The sequence below is a fragment of the Epinephelus moara genome, chromosome 15, assembly GCF_006386435.1.
Source record: "Epinephelus moara isolate mb chromosome 15, YSFRI_EMoa_1.0, whole genome shotgun sequence".
Lineage (NCBI taxonomy): Eukaryota > Metazoa > Chordata > Actinopteri > Perciformes > Serranidae > Epinephelus > Epinephelus moara.
The window spans coordinates 2480475-2497208 of record NC_065520.1 but is presented as its reverse complement, the minus strand read 5'-3'; the positions used below and the strand labels follow the sequence as shown (position 1 = coordinate 2497208).

Below are 16734 nucleotides of genomic sequence, written 5' to 3'. Positions count from 1 at the left end.
TTCATTTTAATTATAATTATATGGAACCTATTTTTCTTTATATATATATACATATATATATATATATATATATATATATATATATATATATATATATATATATATATAAAGCACTCTAAATTGCCCATGTACGAAATGTGCTATAGAATTTAAGTTGCTATTGCAATACTACACACCTGTAGTAGACAAATAGGGTATCAAATTAAGTACCCTATTGGTATCAGTATCACTTCATGGATATTGGTAGTTACCGTAACTTTCTAAATGATACCTCGCCCTAATGTGAACGATGTGTGATTTAAAATCTTTGATAAACATTTTACAGACACAGATATTCCTTAAACTTGTAAGCTATGCTGCCTTTAAATGGGGGTCATGTTTGCTGTGCTCATAAGAGGAGCCCATGTGAACACCCCCTTCGTATGTATTGTATTCACAACCTTGAAATTTAATGAAAGCTTTGACTTCATGAGTTGTGACATGTTTACTGATGCTTTCACAAATAGCCAAGGCCATGGAAGATCATTTTTCAGGGATGGTTGGTTAATATGTTGTTATTCTACTCAATTTTCTTCCTAATTTTACATCTGAGGACAATGTTGATATCCCTAACAGCCTCATTGCTTTATTCTGTCTTTCTGCCTTTGAATTTCCTGCGTTACATTGCCTGTTTGGTAGCTTGCTAAAATGCAGTAGTGGAATATAACTAATTACATTTACTCAAGTACTGTACATTAAGTACAAATTTGAGGTACTTTTACTTTACTTAAATCTGTTCTTTTCATGACACTTTATACTTCTACTCTACTACATTTTAGAGAGTAATATTGTCCTTTACACTTCACTACATTAAGCTACTTTTGCATTAAAAACATAAGAATAAATATATATATTTTTCAATAAATTAAACTACCCAACAGTTTATACAGTTATAGCTGAAATGATTAGTCGACTGACAGAAAACTAACTGGCAACTATTTTGATAAATATATGTAATTTTCTTTTTGATTTCTAATATTTATTTCTAATAATTCTAATATATTCATTTCTAATATCTTCCGAGTTCCTTCTAATGAGTTTTTTTTCCTGCATTGGATACTTTTAAAATCAGAATGCCTTTTATTGTCATTGTATCATTAAAAACACAATGAATGGAAGTGCTACTGCTCCTGTAAGGTGCTGATAATTAAAACCACATCCTCCATCTATTCAACCATCCAATACTCACACTAAAAAATAATAGACAATAAATAAGTGTACTAGGTAAAAAACTACACATAGTACGCCTATTTGGATTTAGTTCTAATATTTTAAGTACATTTTTCCTGATTATTCTTATGATCTTTTACTAAAGTAACATTTTCAATGCAGGACTTTTACTTGGAACAGAGTATTTTCACAATGTGGCATTAGTACTTTCCTCTGAGTATCTGAATATTTCCTCCACCACTACTAAAATGTTAGCCTCCGTGGCTTCTGGACCTAGACACCAACAGAAGCGTCCATGTTGCCGTTTCCTAGTGGCAGTGTTCTCACATGTAACCACTTGAACACCAAACACACTGTGTACACAACTTCTCAAGGATGCACATGATGCACCTTTAACTGGGACGGAGCTGAGAGGAGTGGAGGACACCTTACACTTTTGTTTTTGATGTATCAAATGTACTTCTTGAGATTCATGATTACACAACACACCAGTACAAAACCCATGCTAGCTTACCTTCCCCTATCATGGATACACCAATGGACATTCCCATGAACTTGCTCTTGGTCCACACATGTGTGTTCACACACATCCGCCTTTCCTGGCATTCAGCATAGAAGCCAGACACGGGAGGGTGGTGGGACACCTGCTCCGCCACAAAGCGCACTTGGTAGGGGTCCTGGGAGGTGGCCGGCTCGGGGCTTCCCTGTGAGGGCTCCTCTGCTTTCCTGGGTACCTTCCAGGAGCAGTGGAAGGTCTCACCGATGATGGGGTTGTAGGGCTTCTTGGCGATGGCGCCCTTGCGGCCCTCGTGGAAGGAGGTGAGGTAGTACTCCACAAACCGGACCATGCGGTCCTCCGGGCTGCTGCCGTCGGTGATGGTCACAAAGAGGTCCGGGTGTGACATGAAGTCGGCATACATCTCCAGCAGAGAACGTTTCTCTAGGATAAAGGTGGGGAGAACAACCTGGAAAGAAAATCCAAGGACATATGGTCACAATTAATCTATTTTTTAATCGGAACGACACAGGATGACTTTCTAAAACATCATCACATTATTAAGCATCAGTAAATGGAGCAAGTGACAGTGTGATGAACACTGGACGTGACCCTGGAGTCACAGCGTCTACTAGATCTCCATCTGAGGTAAGCCAATGGATCCACCTGATAACCGCGATAAATCAGAAACCCAAGAGGAGGCTATCCAAATACTAGAACAAACTGGACACTGGAAGATAGAATGTCTATCCAGGATTCAACTCTCTGTGTTATTAAGTGTGTGTGTGTCCAGGAGTAGTAATTACAAGGCAAGAAGTGCTTACTTCAGCCTGTAAGGTCATTGCAAATCAGACTTCTGAAAAACAAAACTAACAACCTGGTTCACTTATTCAGTGTCACTATAAACTTGTTCCAAGACTTAAGACTGACTTTGGTTGAAAGTCAATATAGTGGCTGTCAATTACACCATACCACTCTACAGTTAAAGGTTAACTTCGGCATTTTCCAACCTGGACCCTATTTCCCTGTGTAAATTGGGAGAGATTGAAAGAGACTGATGTGAACAATGAGTTTTGAAATTGGTCCAGTATTGAGCGACTGGGCAGCAGCCAGCAGCCATGGGAGAGGCTGCAATGGTAGCACATGGGGCAATTGAACACCATCACTGTATATCTGTTAAAAGTGGTTATTTTTACCACAGAACAGCTCAGATTGTTCTTTTAAGTGGCTGTGTCTCTTTACCTTTCACTTAATCTGGTCTGTTATTGCCTGGTTAAGCAAAAGTCTCCTACTGAACTATCACGAGATGTCACTTGGTGTAGGAAAACAACAGTGGAAACGTGTGAGAGACCTGAAGAGAGTGTAGTAATTAGAGTAGTTCACAGTAAACATAGTTTAGTGCATCTAATGCCAGGTACACACTAAACAATATCAGCCCGTTTATAGCCCGATGCAGCGCCTTACGGTGTCTGCTTGAATCGTGAATGAGTGTCCTACGCGAACAGCTATCGTTTTATCTAGCGCAGTGTGTCACATTAGACGACAACTGACGCCATGTCTGGGAAGACTCACGACGTCCCGACAGAGAGTCTAGCATGTTTGATTTTCTTTTTGTCGTTCACGACTTCTCCTGTCACAGCCGTCACTTTGACCAATGGAAACATAGAGTGATCTGCTGCCGTAGACAACTGTACGGCCACAACACCCCAGCCTTTTTGATATTTCCTCTTCGGATGTTACCACACAGAGTAAAAAGGGAAAAATGATGGTGTGAAACAGCTGGGCACTTTAGCAACCCACCCAATGCTGCCATTAGCATCAAGCTCACTTCAAACTCAACACGTCCTGTATTCAATTAAAATTAAAAGCCCCGTATAATTACGTTTGAGAGAATCTCTTAATTTTCTAAACAGGCTTTTATTGTGAAACATTTGCAGGAACTTGTTGTGGAGGATTCAGTGACTTGCATACTTTGCACGCCGTACTTCAAATGTAGCTCCTGTCATCTGGTGGCGCTTTTTACGTTACTACAACATTTCAGCTGGAACATGAACAGACAGTGACTGAAATATTATTTAAAATAATTAAAATAGGACAAGAATAACCCGATGACATCACACACGTTGTGAAAGATGACCAGGGATGATTGGTCGTAGACCATCGTGTAGTCTGTCATGTCCGTCGGCCAAGTCACGGCACGATTTTATGACTCCACTATCACCTAATCTGACATAGTGACTGTTGGAACAGATAAAAATGTTGTGTAGTGTGAACTCGGATTTTCAGTGTCGTGGATGATTATTTAGCTGATTTCAATGATGTGGATGAGGCTTTTGAATTTGACTGTCACCCATATTTATGTGAGCGGAGTATACGGATGAAGAGCAGACGAGGAGAAAGAGAGGGAAAACAGGCAGCGGAGGGTGAGCCATGAAGCTGTGAGAGTGCTGGTGGAAAAATGCCTTTGTTATAAAGAGTGGTTTGTGTTTGCACATTTCCAAACTGTGCTGAAAAAATGAGGAGCTACATTTCGAGTAGCTGTCATAGATATCATTTTCAGCTATGGATGCATATCAGTTTTGGCTAGTTGTGCTACAAATGGATCCTAACACTGCTGTCCTACACTGTGCATGTGATTTTGACCACGATCGCTATTATGTGTCAAAGAAGAGAAGAAATCTAGAGCTTATTTTCCTAACAAAAGAGTTCCAAGAGTGGATTTACCTGCTGCAGATGAGTGGAGGTAGGCAAATGCTATTAGCTAAAGTTATTATGTTGACACTGCATAGCAATACCCATAAAAGCATGCAGGATAACAGCAAAAACAATCAATCAATAAACGATTAGTAGGTGAAAAATATCATTTGATTAAGCACTGATTATAAAAAAATCTATATGGATTCATTACCCATTTTCATCAGCTGACATTCGTCAGCCACATAGTCAACATCAGGTGAATAATCATCCATGGTGTTAAAAATCTTTTAGACAACACTAAATTACATTTTCTATAAACTACTCCAGTTATTATACTCTCTCCAAATCTTAGTCATGTTTCTACTGTTGTCTGACAAGTGACATCTCCTGATATTATTATACTCTCTCCAAATCTTACTCATGTTTCTACTGTTGTCTGACAAGTGACATCTCCTGATATTTCAGAGAGAGACTTCTGCTTAATGAAGCAATAGCAAACAGACCATATCAAGTGAAACACTTCAGCCACTTCTAATAATCTGAGCCTATCTGTGGTGAAATAACCACTTTTAATGGACATACAATGACAGTATTTAATTGCCCCATGTGCTTCCATTGCTGTCCATTACAGACCATCCCGCTGGCAACAATTTAAAAAATTGTTGTTCACATAAGTCTCTCTGACCAATTTACACTGGGAAATAGGGTCCAGGTTGGAAAGTTCCGAAGTTATCCTTTAAAGACAAGTCTTCAACATGGTAAGTAACAGTATGGGAAATGGAGCTGGCTTTACAGATACAGATATGCATTCATTTTTAGACCCTTTTCAAAAAACAGGGCACACTTTTACATGTGTGACATCACTGCTCATTCATTGCTCGCACTTTTCCATCTCTGCACTTGTTTTAGGTCTGTGTTTTGGTGTTTTGCTGAAAAATGTTGTGATAATTCCACCCAACATCTTCAGGGTGTCTGCAGATATCTGACACTTAAATCTAATGCTTTTAACCAAATTTAAGATTTTTGGACAAATCTTCATCTTTTTCTTATTCAAGCATTGCAGGTTGGTATAACAGTAAGTAGTATACATGTATCCCCATGATGAAGCAAGTTTTATGTTGGAATATGTCTCTAGCTATTAACTATTAACTATGGATGCACCAATTCTGAAATTCTGGGCTGAAAACTATGTTTAAAATAACAATTTAGCCAATAGTCAATACTCATACTGCCAGGGAAACAAAGAAATCTTCACTAAAAAAATAACTATTTCAAAGTCATTCAGCTTTGAATGAGCACAATCATGCAAATATAAAAACTAACCTCCATCAGCTGTTAGCTCAGGCCACCGTCTGCTATCAGCTAAAGCTAACTTCAACACAGATTTGCTGTTCACAAAGTAGCAATATCAGGTAAACAACAGGATGCATCCCCTAAAGATGACATGTTTTCATTTATGCTTATCTTGCTTTAGCTTAGAGTTTGTTTGTTTTTTGTCCTCATCATATAGAGGTTTTTTCCCTTATCAGGTAGTGTAGTTAGACGGACAAGTCTTTTACCCTCTCCTTCGCCATATAGGGAGGGGGATGTTTGGCTTGCCTGTGCTTGTGGCCTGTGACTTCTGCCATGTTCATCTCCCATGTTGGAGGCTGGTGATACTGGCGTTTGGCTGGTACGGGTGGAACTCGTAGGAAATAAGGTAGTAAGATAATTTTCCATGCTTATGGTTTAGCATGAGAATGCTAAAAAGGGTGGAATGTGATGGAAAATTCTGGTATTTGGTATTGCTATGATGTATGATGTGTGGTGCTCATTTAACACCTACTGTGACAGCAGTGAGAGATACCAAGGTCACGAGCCAGGGACGCTCAGACACCAAGATTATGAGCCAGGGAGGACACATCTCTTTTAAGTCTCAAGAGATGATGTGTTTTAGGAATGTCAAGGCGCCACATATTTTGACTGTTGATGTGCATGTGTTATGGGAACTATAAAGATAGCAGGGCGAGAGGACTTGCTAGGCATTCACTGACTGACTGTTCATGCGGTTGTATGTTTGAGTGTCTCCATTCATGAATGCTTATTAAAACTCAAGAAAGACAGCTGACGTGTGAAGACTTTTTCTTTAAACTGCTCATTAAATAGTTGTTTTGCCACCACAATAGTGAGTTTACTGCGTCATTTTGTCCAAACAGCATCCCGGGGAAGATTGCTGTTCATACCAAACACATTTTCTGTTCTAACAAGAACGACAGGACACCGTAAGCCTTGAGCCCTGCTTTTTAGCCTGTGCAAAATTGATGTGACACAACAAAAAAACATCAGCCACCGCCATCTGTGAATATTATCGTATTTGCTGATAGACAGTCAACAAGGTGAATATCAGCCGATACCAATGTTTGGCTCACCAATTGGTGCATCCCTAATCTGAAGTTACCATTACAGACAAAACCGTTAAGTGAAATGTCTCCAGGGAGATGCATCTGCAACATAACACAACTCGCCATGTGAGCAACATGAAAGGCAATGTAAAGTGACTTTTTTCTGTCATTAATACACCATTTCTGTCGAGCGCCCTGCTATATATCAGGATTTAGTGTTTCACAGAGTGCTTGAAATGACACAAGTCCTGTGAGCAGTGAATGTGGATAACAATTTTATGCCTCAGGGTTACAGATCATAGCATTTAGTGCAGTACTTTATGCTCTAAATAGCTAATCTAAGCACCAACATCTGGAAATACCTCTCGCTGTGGGACTTTTGAGCGGATGTTACCAACGTGATCCTCTCATAACGTTCTGGTAATAACACTGAAAACTGAATCAAACACATAGAAACACAGAGTGTGGGGAGAGTTGGTGGCGGAGGTGGGTTGTTTTGTTGCTTGGTGGTACATGGAACTCGACCTACCCGTGTGAGGTCCATGCCCAGCTTTAGTTGGGACAGCAGGTGTAGGATGACGCTGCGCTCCTCCTCAACAGCACCCAGGTCCTCCTCTTTGTCGGTAAAGGAGTCCTCTGCCTCATCCTCTGCATCAATGTCTTCCTGTTCCTAGGAGGGAGGGAAGGGAGGGGAGTGTGATTTATTTAACAGCCTACTTAAGTGACTCTGCAGAGGTTGACAGTAAGTTTTTTTGTTGTGTTTATGTTGTGGGAGACGGCATAGCTGCTCAACTTTACAACAAAAATTAAGTCAAATCAACTTCCTGAACTTTCCACTTAGCTACTTCCTGGGGGAGAGTTGGAATCATGTCCTTGGTCTTACCCCAGAGAAGCTGCAGGACTCGGGGCTGCTGAGCTCCAGACGGCTCCCCTCCAGTGGGCCCTCCCCTGTTGTGAAGCTGCCCAGGGAGCTGCTGCCATTCTTCAGGATGTCGGGCAGCTTGGGCTCCAGCCACTCGATGGTGGGTCCTGCCGTGGATGGGGAATGCACAGCGGCAGGTTCAGAGGTACTCATGGTACAATCCCCCCCTCCCTCCCGAGTCCCCCTGACGCTCACAGCTGCACACACACGGCGTAGCTCTACACTCAACCTAGCATTCACCACACAACCGCCTGGCTGCTAACTGGACAGATGGCGATTCCTTAGACGGCTGCTTTAGACCAAGAGAGTGTAACCCAACCCCCGACGAGCCAGGTATCAGGATACTTTTGCCCCGCCGACAGGAAACATCCTCATCCCTTGATTGGCTGAACCCTCCTGTGATGGTGTGGGCATTTTTTATGCATGTTTAGAGGTGGGCAGATCTCATTCAAATTCACCTTGTGCGTCGTGGGACAACTTAATCTGATTGGCTGCTCTGGCCTAATGAAATATACATTGAGTAATGAGATCTGCTGTGAAAAAGTGGGGCATTAGCTGCTCGTTTTCTCCTTTTCAAACCGTCCTGAATAGAAAGTGTCGACATATCAGCAAGTTAGACACTTCACTTTGGATTCTGAAATCTGGGACATGTGTTTTTTAATATGAAGCCATTTCAGAAGTGAATTCTGTCCTCAAAGCATTGCCGATGGATATTTAACCATCTGAGATCTCATTACCTTCGAGACAGGTGGTAAGAATAGGTACAGTTCCCTATCAATAATGCAAAATAATTCCACTGTCCAACCAAAGCAAACTGTTAGATTGGGTGCAGGCCTGCATGCACAAGACTACGATTTGTCTAAGTGCTGCATAAAGGACACTGCTGAGCCTGATAGCAGAAACAGTCACTTCTGAAAAGCAAAGCATAGCATACACTTAACTTTTTCTCCCTGTTAAATGAACTCACAAGTACGTTGACCACCAAAATCTAATCAATTCCGATTTGAGACCAGACTGATGTTTGTGCCAAACTTGAAGATATTCCCTCAAGGTGTCCTTAAGATATAGCATTCACAAGAGTAAGACAAAAAAGGTTATAGTGATCTTGACCCTGCAGAACCAAAATCTAATCAGTTCATTGTTAAGACCAAGGGAACGTTTGTACCAAATTTGAAGAAATTTCATCTAGGTATTCTGGAGATATCAGCTTCACGAGAAAGAGATGGATGCAAGGTCACAGTGAACTTGACCTTTGACTACCAAATCTAATCAGTTCATTCTTGATTCCAAAGGAACGTTTGTGTCAAAGAGACCTTGACCTTTGAGCACTAAATTCTAATCAGTTAATTGTTGAGTCCAAGGGAACGTTTGTGCCAAATCTCCAGAAATTACCTGAGGTGTTCTTAAGATATTGCGTTCATGAGAATGCCACGAACGGATGGACAAACACAGACCGGCAGATAGACAACCATAAAACCTAATTCCTCCAGCCACAACTATCGCCATCGCAGAGGCATAACAAACCTAGAGAAGGCAGGAAACAACCATCACCATATTCAGAGACAATACTGACCTCCGAGGGAACCTCTCTGCCTGGCCACCTGCTGCAGGTGCAGGATGTGCAGGCACTCGTTGAGGCAGTTCATGGTGGCCATGGACGTGGCCTTAAGCATCAGCAGATCCTGGTCCAGAGGGGAGAGGCCGGGGGCTGCAGGCAGGCCCTCGATGCTCTGGATCAGGTCTCTGTGTTGGCCCTGGGCCTGGGTCATCATCTGGAGGGGGATCATGAGGATTGTTTGGTTATTTGGGGTGAAAATTATGTCCGTTATGAACATTATCCGTGCAGGTACTGTTGTTTATTTTGTTTAAATTAATTGATTTTTTTTTTTTTTTTATCAAGGCTTTCTTTTTTTTCTATGCACAACATCCATTTTTTGAGACAATAACGACAACAATAAAAACATGCTTTACAATACTGCTTTACTTTATCCATTGTATAAAAACAAAACAAAAAATGTGATCAATTAATTGTCAACTACTAAATTAATAGCCAACCAATTTGATAATTAATAGCATTAAGTAATTGTTTAAGAAAAAAGTCAAAAGACTCTCATTTCAGCTTCTTAAATGTGAATATTTTCTGGTTTCTTTACTCCTCTGTGACATTAAACTGAATGTCTTTGTGTTGTGGGAAAAGCAAGACATTTGAGGACAACATCTTGAGCTTTGGGAAACACTGACAGACATTTTTTTTAACCATTTTTTTCAAACAACTAATCTATGAATCAAGAAAATAATCGACAGATTAATAAACAATGAAAATAACTGTTAGCTGCAGGCCTATACAACCCTTTACATTAGCTTTTCAACCAGCCCAACCCAAATTTTGAGAAAGATAGGGATCTTTATTCATGGCTCAAAAGTTGAAAATCATATCTCTTTTACTAACTGCATGAGACATAAACATTGTTTTAAGTGAGCAAAGAAGACCAAAAATCCAAAGACAACAAAATACATGGTTGATCCAAACTGTGCTGCTGCTGTAGTCTAGTGATCTTAAGGGAAAGACAACAGCACCATCTTGTGGTCAATCTGAATCACACCAATGGGTCAAAGTGAAGATGAGACTTCACGGCTCAAATCTTACTGTTAGGTGAGTCTTACAGTGGGAGCGCAGGGCTTTTACATATAAATGAACTTCTGTTACATTCAAGGTTCATATGGACATTTCAACCGTTTCATCTAGTTGCATTGGTGTGAACCGGCATGTTTTTAAAACGTCACAGAATGGTGCATTGCAAGTAGTTGTATGTTTCAACTTGTCTCATCGCGAATCTTTGCTCTGAACTGCACACGGTACAAGAGTAGGGCAAAGGACCCCACCATGCTTGCCTGATATCGGACAGAACTGTCAACTCGTTAGAAAAAGGAGTACATGTTATGAAGAAAGCAAATATTATCTTTAACACAGAACCATCTCAAAGCAGTGCAAGGGAAACGATGCCAGCTGGAACTTAGGTTTCACTTCAAGTTTTCAGCGGAATGATTATTATATTGCTCCATATTTGAAGAGAGAAGAAAATGAATCAGTGTGAAAAGCCGGCTCATGAAATGAAGTCATATTAAGTTTTGCAATGCCAACATAGGGCCTACTAGTTTTGTCACGGCTTTTAAGAGTGGAACATCATCAGGTGAGGAAATGGGGGAGGGATAGTGTACCGTGGAGTGGAGCAAGACAATGATGCCTCAAAATTGGGGAAAAAAAAAAAAAAAAAAAAAAGTTGAATGATTTCTGGTCCTGTGCATTTGAACTGTCATAGTATGATGAACAAAACTTTGGTCAAAATAGAAGACAGGTTCATTTCAAATAGGCACTTTGTTAAAGGAGGACTGATTTTCAAGGTTTTCAAGCACCTCAGGCACCCTGTACAAACCCTGCATTCAAGCCCTCGTCAAACAAATTCATACAAGGCTGATTAAGCCTATCGCCACCGGGGAAAGTTGTCTGTACTTCACAACGTATCAGAGTTGTCGTGTCTGGTGCCTGTGGCGACTTTCCCAACCAAGTGTGCAGAAAGTAATGCATTAATGTCAACTAGCCAGAGCTAAAGGGACCAGAAAGCTTCCCAAATCTAACAGCATTTTGATTGGATCAGATGCATGTTTTTATCAATTTTACTCATAACCCACATTTCTTGGCATAATGGCCTTTTATGTGACTTCTGCTTGTGTCTATTACAGGAGGTGTGATGCCGTGTTGTCTTGCTGTACCTCTCTGGCGTCCATCAGGTGGTCTGGCAGCAGGGACCTCTTGCTGGAGTAGAGTGACGAGCCCTTGTTGACCTGCGACCAGCCGAATAAGGAGGCAGGGTTTTGGCTGGGCCGGCGCAGGGACATGGGTGAGCTGCCGCTGCCTTGAGACGCCATGGAGTAGCTCCGGGACTTGGGTGGGGGGTTACTCTGTGCAATGCAAAATGTTCATCTCGTCAATTTTAAATAAAATTCCAAACTTTTATATAGAGCTCCTGACTATTTCCAAGCACTGCTAAAAAGAGAGCCTCGGGGCGCCGGTGGCTTAGTGGTAGAGCAGGCGCCCCATGTACAAGGCTGTTGCCGCAGCGGCCTGGGTTCGACTCCGGCCTGTGGCCCTTTGCTGCATGTCACTCCCTCTCTCTCTCCCCCCTTCACGCTTGTCTGTACATTAAAAGCTAAAAAGCCCCCAAAAAAATCTTCAGGGCCTCAGGGAGTTCTGTGTTTTTTGTTTTGGTGTATCTCAAGACTAAAATAGAATGTGAGCAACATAGTAGTCTGTGGATCAATATCCAGATCAATACCAGTGATTACACTGTTAGACACAGGGTGAAACCTGATACAGGTTACATGTTTATATAAACATTAATATTTTACAGCTTTCCAGATTTTTCCACTGCTACAGGCTTTGCTCCACTGCCTCTTTGGCATATGAGGAAGAAAAACAGGAAACTAGAGACAGTCTGGCTCAAATACACAGATTCACATTTTATGTTTGATTAAAACGTAAGCTCTATGGTGCAGCAGACCTTTAAGGGATATTACACACTGATGACCGAAATGTTTGCATTGACTGACATTCATGATATGTTTACACAGGGCCGTTTTTGGACGCAAGGGCTCCTGCTGCTTCGTTCGTTTTATGCTTTACAGTAGAATGTCTGTCCAACTCAATAACTCCACACTGCAGAAATTTCGGTCATTTTTTATCAAACCCTCAGTTTAAACAAATATGTAAATTCAGTTGTTCACTCCAGCTTCCACCATCTCAGAAATATCTCCAGGATCAGATCATTCCTTTCCAACAAACATCTGGAAACTGTTATTCATGCATTTATAACTAGTCATTTAGATTATTGCAATTCCTTGCTCCCTGGCATCAGTAAAAAATCCCTGCCGCGCCTCCAGCTCATCCAAAACTCTGCTACCAGAATCTTAACTCAGACTAGAAAACAAGACCACATCAAGCAAATACTGGCTTCCCTACACTAGTTACCTGTTGCTTTTAGAATTGATTTTCAGAGGTTATTGATTACTTACAAAGCCCTGAGAGGTCTTGCTCCAAGTTATATAACAGATGTTTTATTGCCCTATGTTCCCTCTCGCACCCTGAGGTCCTCAGATGCATCTTTGCTTGTTGTTCCGAGGTCTAGATTAATTCACAAAGGTGACAGAGCCTTTGAAGTCAGAGCTCCATGACTATGGAATGACCTGCATGATGAGATCAGGGCTGCAAATTTTCAAATCGCTGTGATTTACTCTATGATGTGCATTCTGTTTTTATTGCTTTTATCTTGTTTTATTTGCTTTGTCTTTTATTCTGTTTCGTAAAGCACTCTGTAAATGTGTTTTGAAGGGTGCTATATAAATAAAGTTTGTTGTTATTATTGTTATTATTATTATTATTACTACAGTAAAAACAACGCTAAATAAAATACTGTTAAAATAAAGTAAAGAAAATACAGTTATATAAAGTTAATAAAGTACTGTTATAATAAAGTTAAACAAAGTGCTGTTATAGCAAAGTTAAATTAAGTACTGCTATAATGAAATAAATCAAAGCCACTGGTGCTTTTATTTTGAAGCACACAGCTCCTTTTGAAGTGTTAGTGAACTTGAAGATTCCGTTCAATATAACCTGTTAGCAGAAAGTTAAACCATTACAGCGGCACCATTAATCATGAGGATTTATTCACTGTGAGCGGGAAACAAACCGACAGCTCTTCAGTTCATATATTAATAATATTTGCAAGTCATATGGTTACTCCATGGTTGCAGTATACGTCTAAATGGTTGTGGTCTGGAGCCTTGCAGACACAAAAACACACCCCTTGCCTGTTCCCACACACTGTCGCCCACGAGAGTGTGGTCTGGGTGGGTGGGGAGTGTGTTTTTGTGAGTTTGTGAGAGGGAGAGAGACAAAACGCCAAAGCAAGTCTCATGCCAGTGGATAAAAAAAGAAAAAAAAAAAAGACGGTTTGTACTCAACGTTCGCGATATAGTCATTTTATACATCCCACGCTGAACCAACCATGATACATCGAGTATAATCATTATATCGCTACCCCCTACTTGACAGGCACTCCACTAGTCGCATGGGGTGTCTGCTTCTGACTTCAAAATGGACCAACATAGCGACATGTGCCATGTGGACATGTACCAATCGTCTAAATACCGTACATAATTGATTTTCCCCAAATATGTATATGTAATCATGGCATATTTGTATGCAGGCTCTATACGTCTGATATCAAGCACACCATCTTACCTTCCCCATGGCCTCTGTGTGGTGCTGTGTGCAGATCTGCAGTCGGCTCACCCAGTGCTGCCTCTCTTTGGCATCGGTGGCTGAGAGGCACACAGAAGAAAAACAAGAGCAGTTACTCTACGATGATCTTACTCAGCATTGATTCCTGTGTGCTTCTGCTTCACCAGCAGCACATAATGGAAAACATCCAGATCAATATTGTATGAACCTGATGGATGGTGATGACTGTATGCCTGGAGGTATAAATGGAGCTGATAACGACAAGGTGAACAGCTCAGAGAGGAACGCACAACTGAACTGTAAAGGGCTGACACAGAAGCTAGACATGTCAAGAAGTAAGTGTGTGCGTTTCGTTACCCACCCCTAAGCTTGTACTGCTCCCCGCTGATGGCATTGACAGTGAAGGTATGCGAGTCCTCGTCGCTGGGGGAGATGACAGCCCCTGCCAGGGGAAGCATGCCACGGGGCTTCTGGGGCCGCGACTGCTCATTGACAAAGTACTCCAACAAGCCCGCCTCATTGTTTAAGACAAAGAACCTGAAAACAACAGCCACCATGACAATGTCAGCCTCCTGTACAAACCAGCATGACATTACTCAGATTGGATTAGACTGGATTACAATAATGAACTTGGCTCAAAGTGGCTGGTGATTTCTCATAAGAGAGTTCCTTGTTCTTAACCTCGATTGGGACAGCATACATTAAAGGTTATAATAATCACAGGTATGACACTCACCTGTACTGCCACCCTGTTACAAGGTTGGTGTATTTCATCAAGTAGCCATCAATATTCTCCATGTGGTCACTGGAATGAGAGTTGATCAAGCAAACAGAGACAAAGAACACTTGATAACAGACTTTGACTGAGTACACACCCATGAACACCCAAAGGTGAACGCACAGATTAATCATAGAGCATTGCCTAATAACAGATTTGCCCAAAGGAAAATATGATGTCGCTTTTACCTGTCTGAGTAGACAACAGATTTGATCATACACGTAAGAGCAAATTGGTTAATTATTGGGCAGCCAAAACACATGATAAAATCCTATTTAGCAGTTATGCCACAAATATGCTCATTAGCTGTGGAAACAAACTACGCCTTAAATTAGTAAATTAGCTTAAATGTATGAGCGTTAGCCGGGTAAACAGCCACCCACCTGTACTGCCAGCTTTTGGCACTTGCTCTCCCCGAGCTTGGGGTCCTGTTCTGGGGCAATACATCCAGCTTGCCTTCGTTTTCCGTGATCCGTATCGCCGTGGTTTCCCCTTGCATAGTCACTGGCAACGAAGCCTCCTTCAGACGCTAACTCAGCCTGCTAGCGTTAGGCTAACCTGTGAAGCTAGCTGAGCTAAGTCACCACAGATTTGATTTAGTGGACGAGCCTCCTTTATAACACTATATAAAACTGTCGATTCATCGCTTATCGATACGCAGCAAGCACCCAACCCACGCTGGACTGTCAACCGGCTAAGTTAAATAACGACTGGTAAAACATTGTCTATTCTGCTGATACAGGGAGTAGCCTATTAGCCTGTAGCTGCTAGCTCGCCTGATATTTACTGCTCTGACAGGAAACCAGTCATGTGACGAGCTCACAGGCGCAGGCTTCCGTGTATCCATTCATAATACAAATTACAATAGAAAACAAAATATTTCCCCCCTAATTCCGACTCACAAAAATAAAGTGCATAGACATAAAATTACAGAGAAAAAAGGGGAATCATTTAGGAGAAGGCTTAATACAACTGAACCGAAAGTTGAGTAATTTTTTTAATGAAATTTTCACTGTAACCGTATGGGTTACTCGTGTTCTAAATGTAATTCTATTAATGTGTAATCCTGTCTTCCTGACAATAATTAAAATTGAAAACATAGAATAAAAGTTAAATGTTTTTTTTTTTTTTTTTTTATTATACTTACAACATAAACCAAGGAAAAAAAACTTTTTTTAAAAAAAATTTGGAGTTTTCACATGTTTTGGACATAAGTATTTATAAGTATTATAGTCTTGACTATAACTTTCATGGAGCAAACACAACTAATAGTACTTAAATGTTTTTTTTTTATCATTAATCTGACAATATTTACGATAAATAAAAAACATAGATAAATAATAAAAGAGGGCTTTAAAAAAAATATGTATACTTACAATATTTATAAAGATATTTTGGGGGCTTTTTAGCCTTTAATGACAGACAAGCGTGGGGCCACAGGCTGGAGTCGAGCGTAATATATAGGAGTTGACATATCACCCTGACTAAATTAAAAATACAAAAAATAAAAATAAAATAAAGTCTTGACTCTTAACTGTCACTGACCAAGCACAATCTTTTTTTTTTTTTTTTTTTTAAATATATATACATATATATATTGCATATTTACTATTTAAACTGATCATAAAACATGATAAATAAAATAGAAAAATAAATAAGCAAATTTATTAACAATTGTATAATTTATGTACTGGTATATATTTTGCGTTATTTATTAATTTCTATGAGTATATCTGTTTAGGCAGTATGTAGTCATAGATATATATAGGTAGATGCCGCATTCAACGGTGCTCCTCATTGGAGCGATACGTCAACGCGGCCGCCATCTTGCCCAGGTGGAGCCGCGCTGCCTAATGCATGTATGTCTATTGAGGCAGGAGATTATTTATGATTAAAATCATCATTACTCGCTGAATTCTCAACCGATTTTCATGCGGTTTGGTTTGTTACAAT

At 40.5% G+C, this 16734-nt stretch overlaps 1 protein-coding gene across 1 annotated transcript in view; it reads right to left on the bottom strand.

The window, feature by feature from the left end:
- The window catches only part of LOC126401799 (oxysterol-binding protein-related protein 11-like), a 32526-nt gene extending 16958 nt beyond the window's left edge, over positions 1-15568 (bottom strand). Inside the window, exons 1-9 of the mRNA XM_050063305.1 lie at positions 15165-15568; positions 14740-14808; positions 14365-14540; positions 14004-14083; positions 11477-11665; positions 9279-9477; positions 7667-7812; positions 7313-7453; positions 1724-2174 (exon numbers count right to left, since the gene is read on the bottom strand). Of these exons, the coding sequence (XP_049919262.1) occupies positions 1724-2174; positions 7313-7453; positions 7667-7812; positions 9279-9477; positions 11477-11665; positions 14004-14083; positions 14365-14540; positions 14740-14808; positions 15165-15280 (1567 nt within the window). The 5' untranslated portion in view covers positions 15281-15568. The remainder of the gene's footprint in view (positions 1-1723; positions 2175-7312; positions 7454-7666; positions 7813-9278; positions 9478-11476; positions 11666-14003; positions 14084-14364; positions 14541-14739; positions 14809-15164) is intronic.
- Between the last annotated feature and the right edge of the window lie 1166 nt (positions 15569-16734).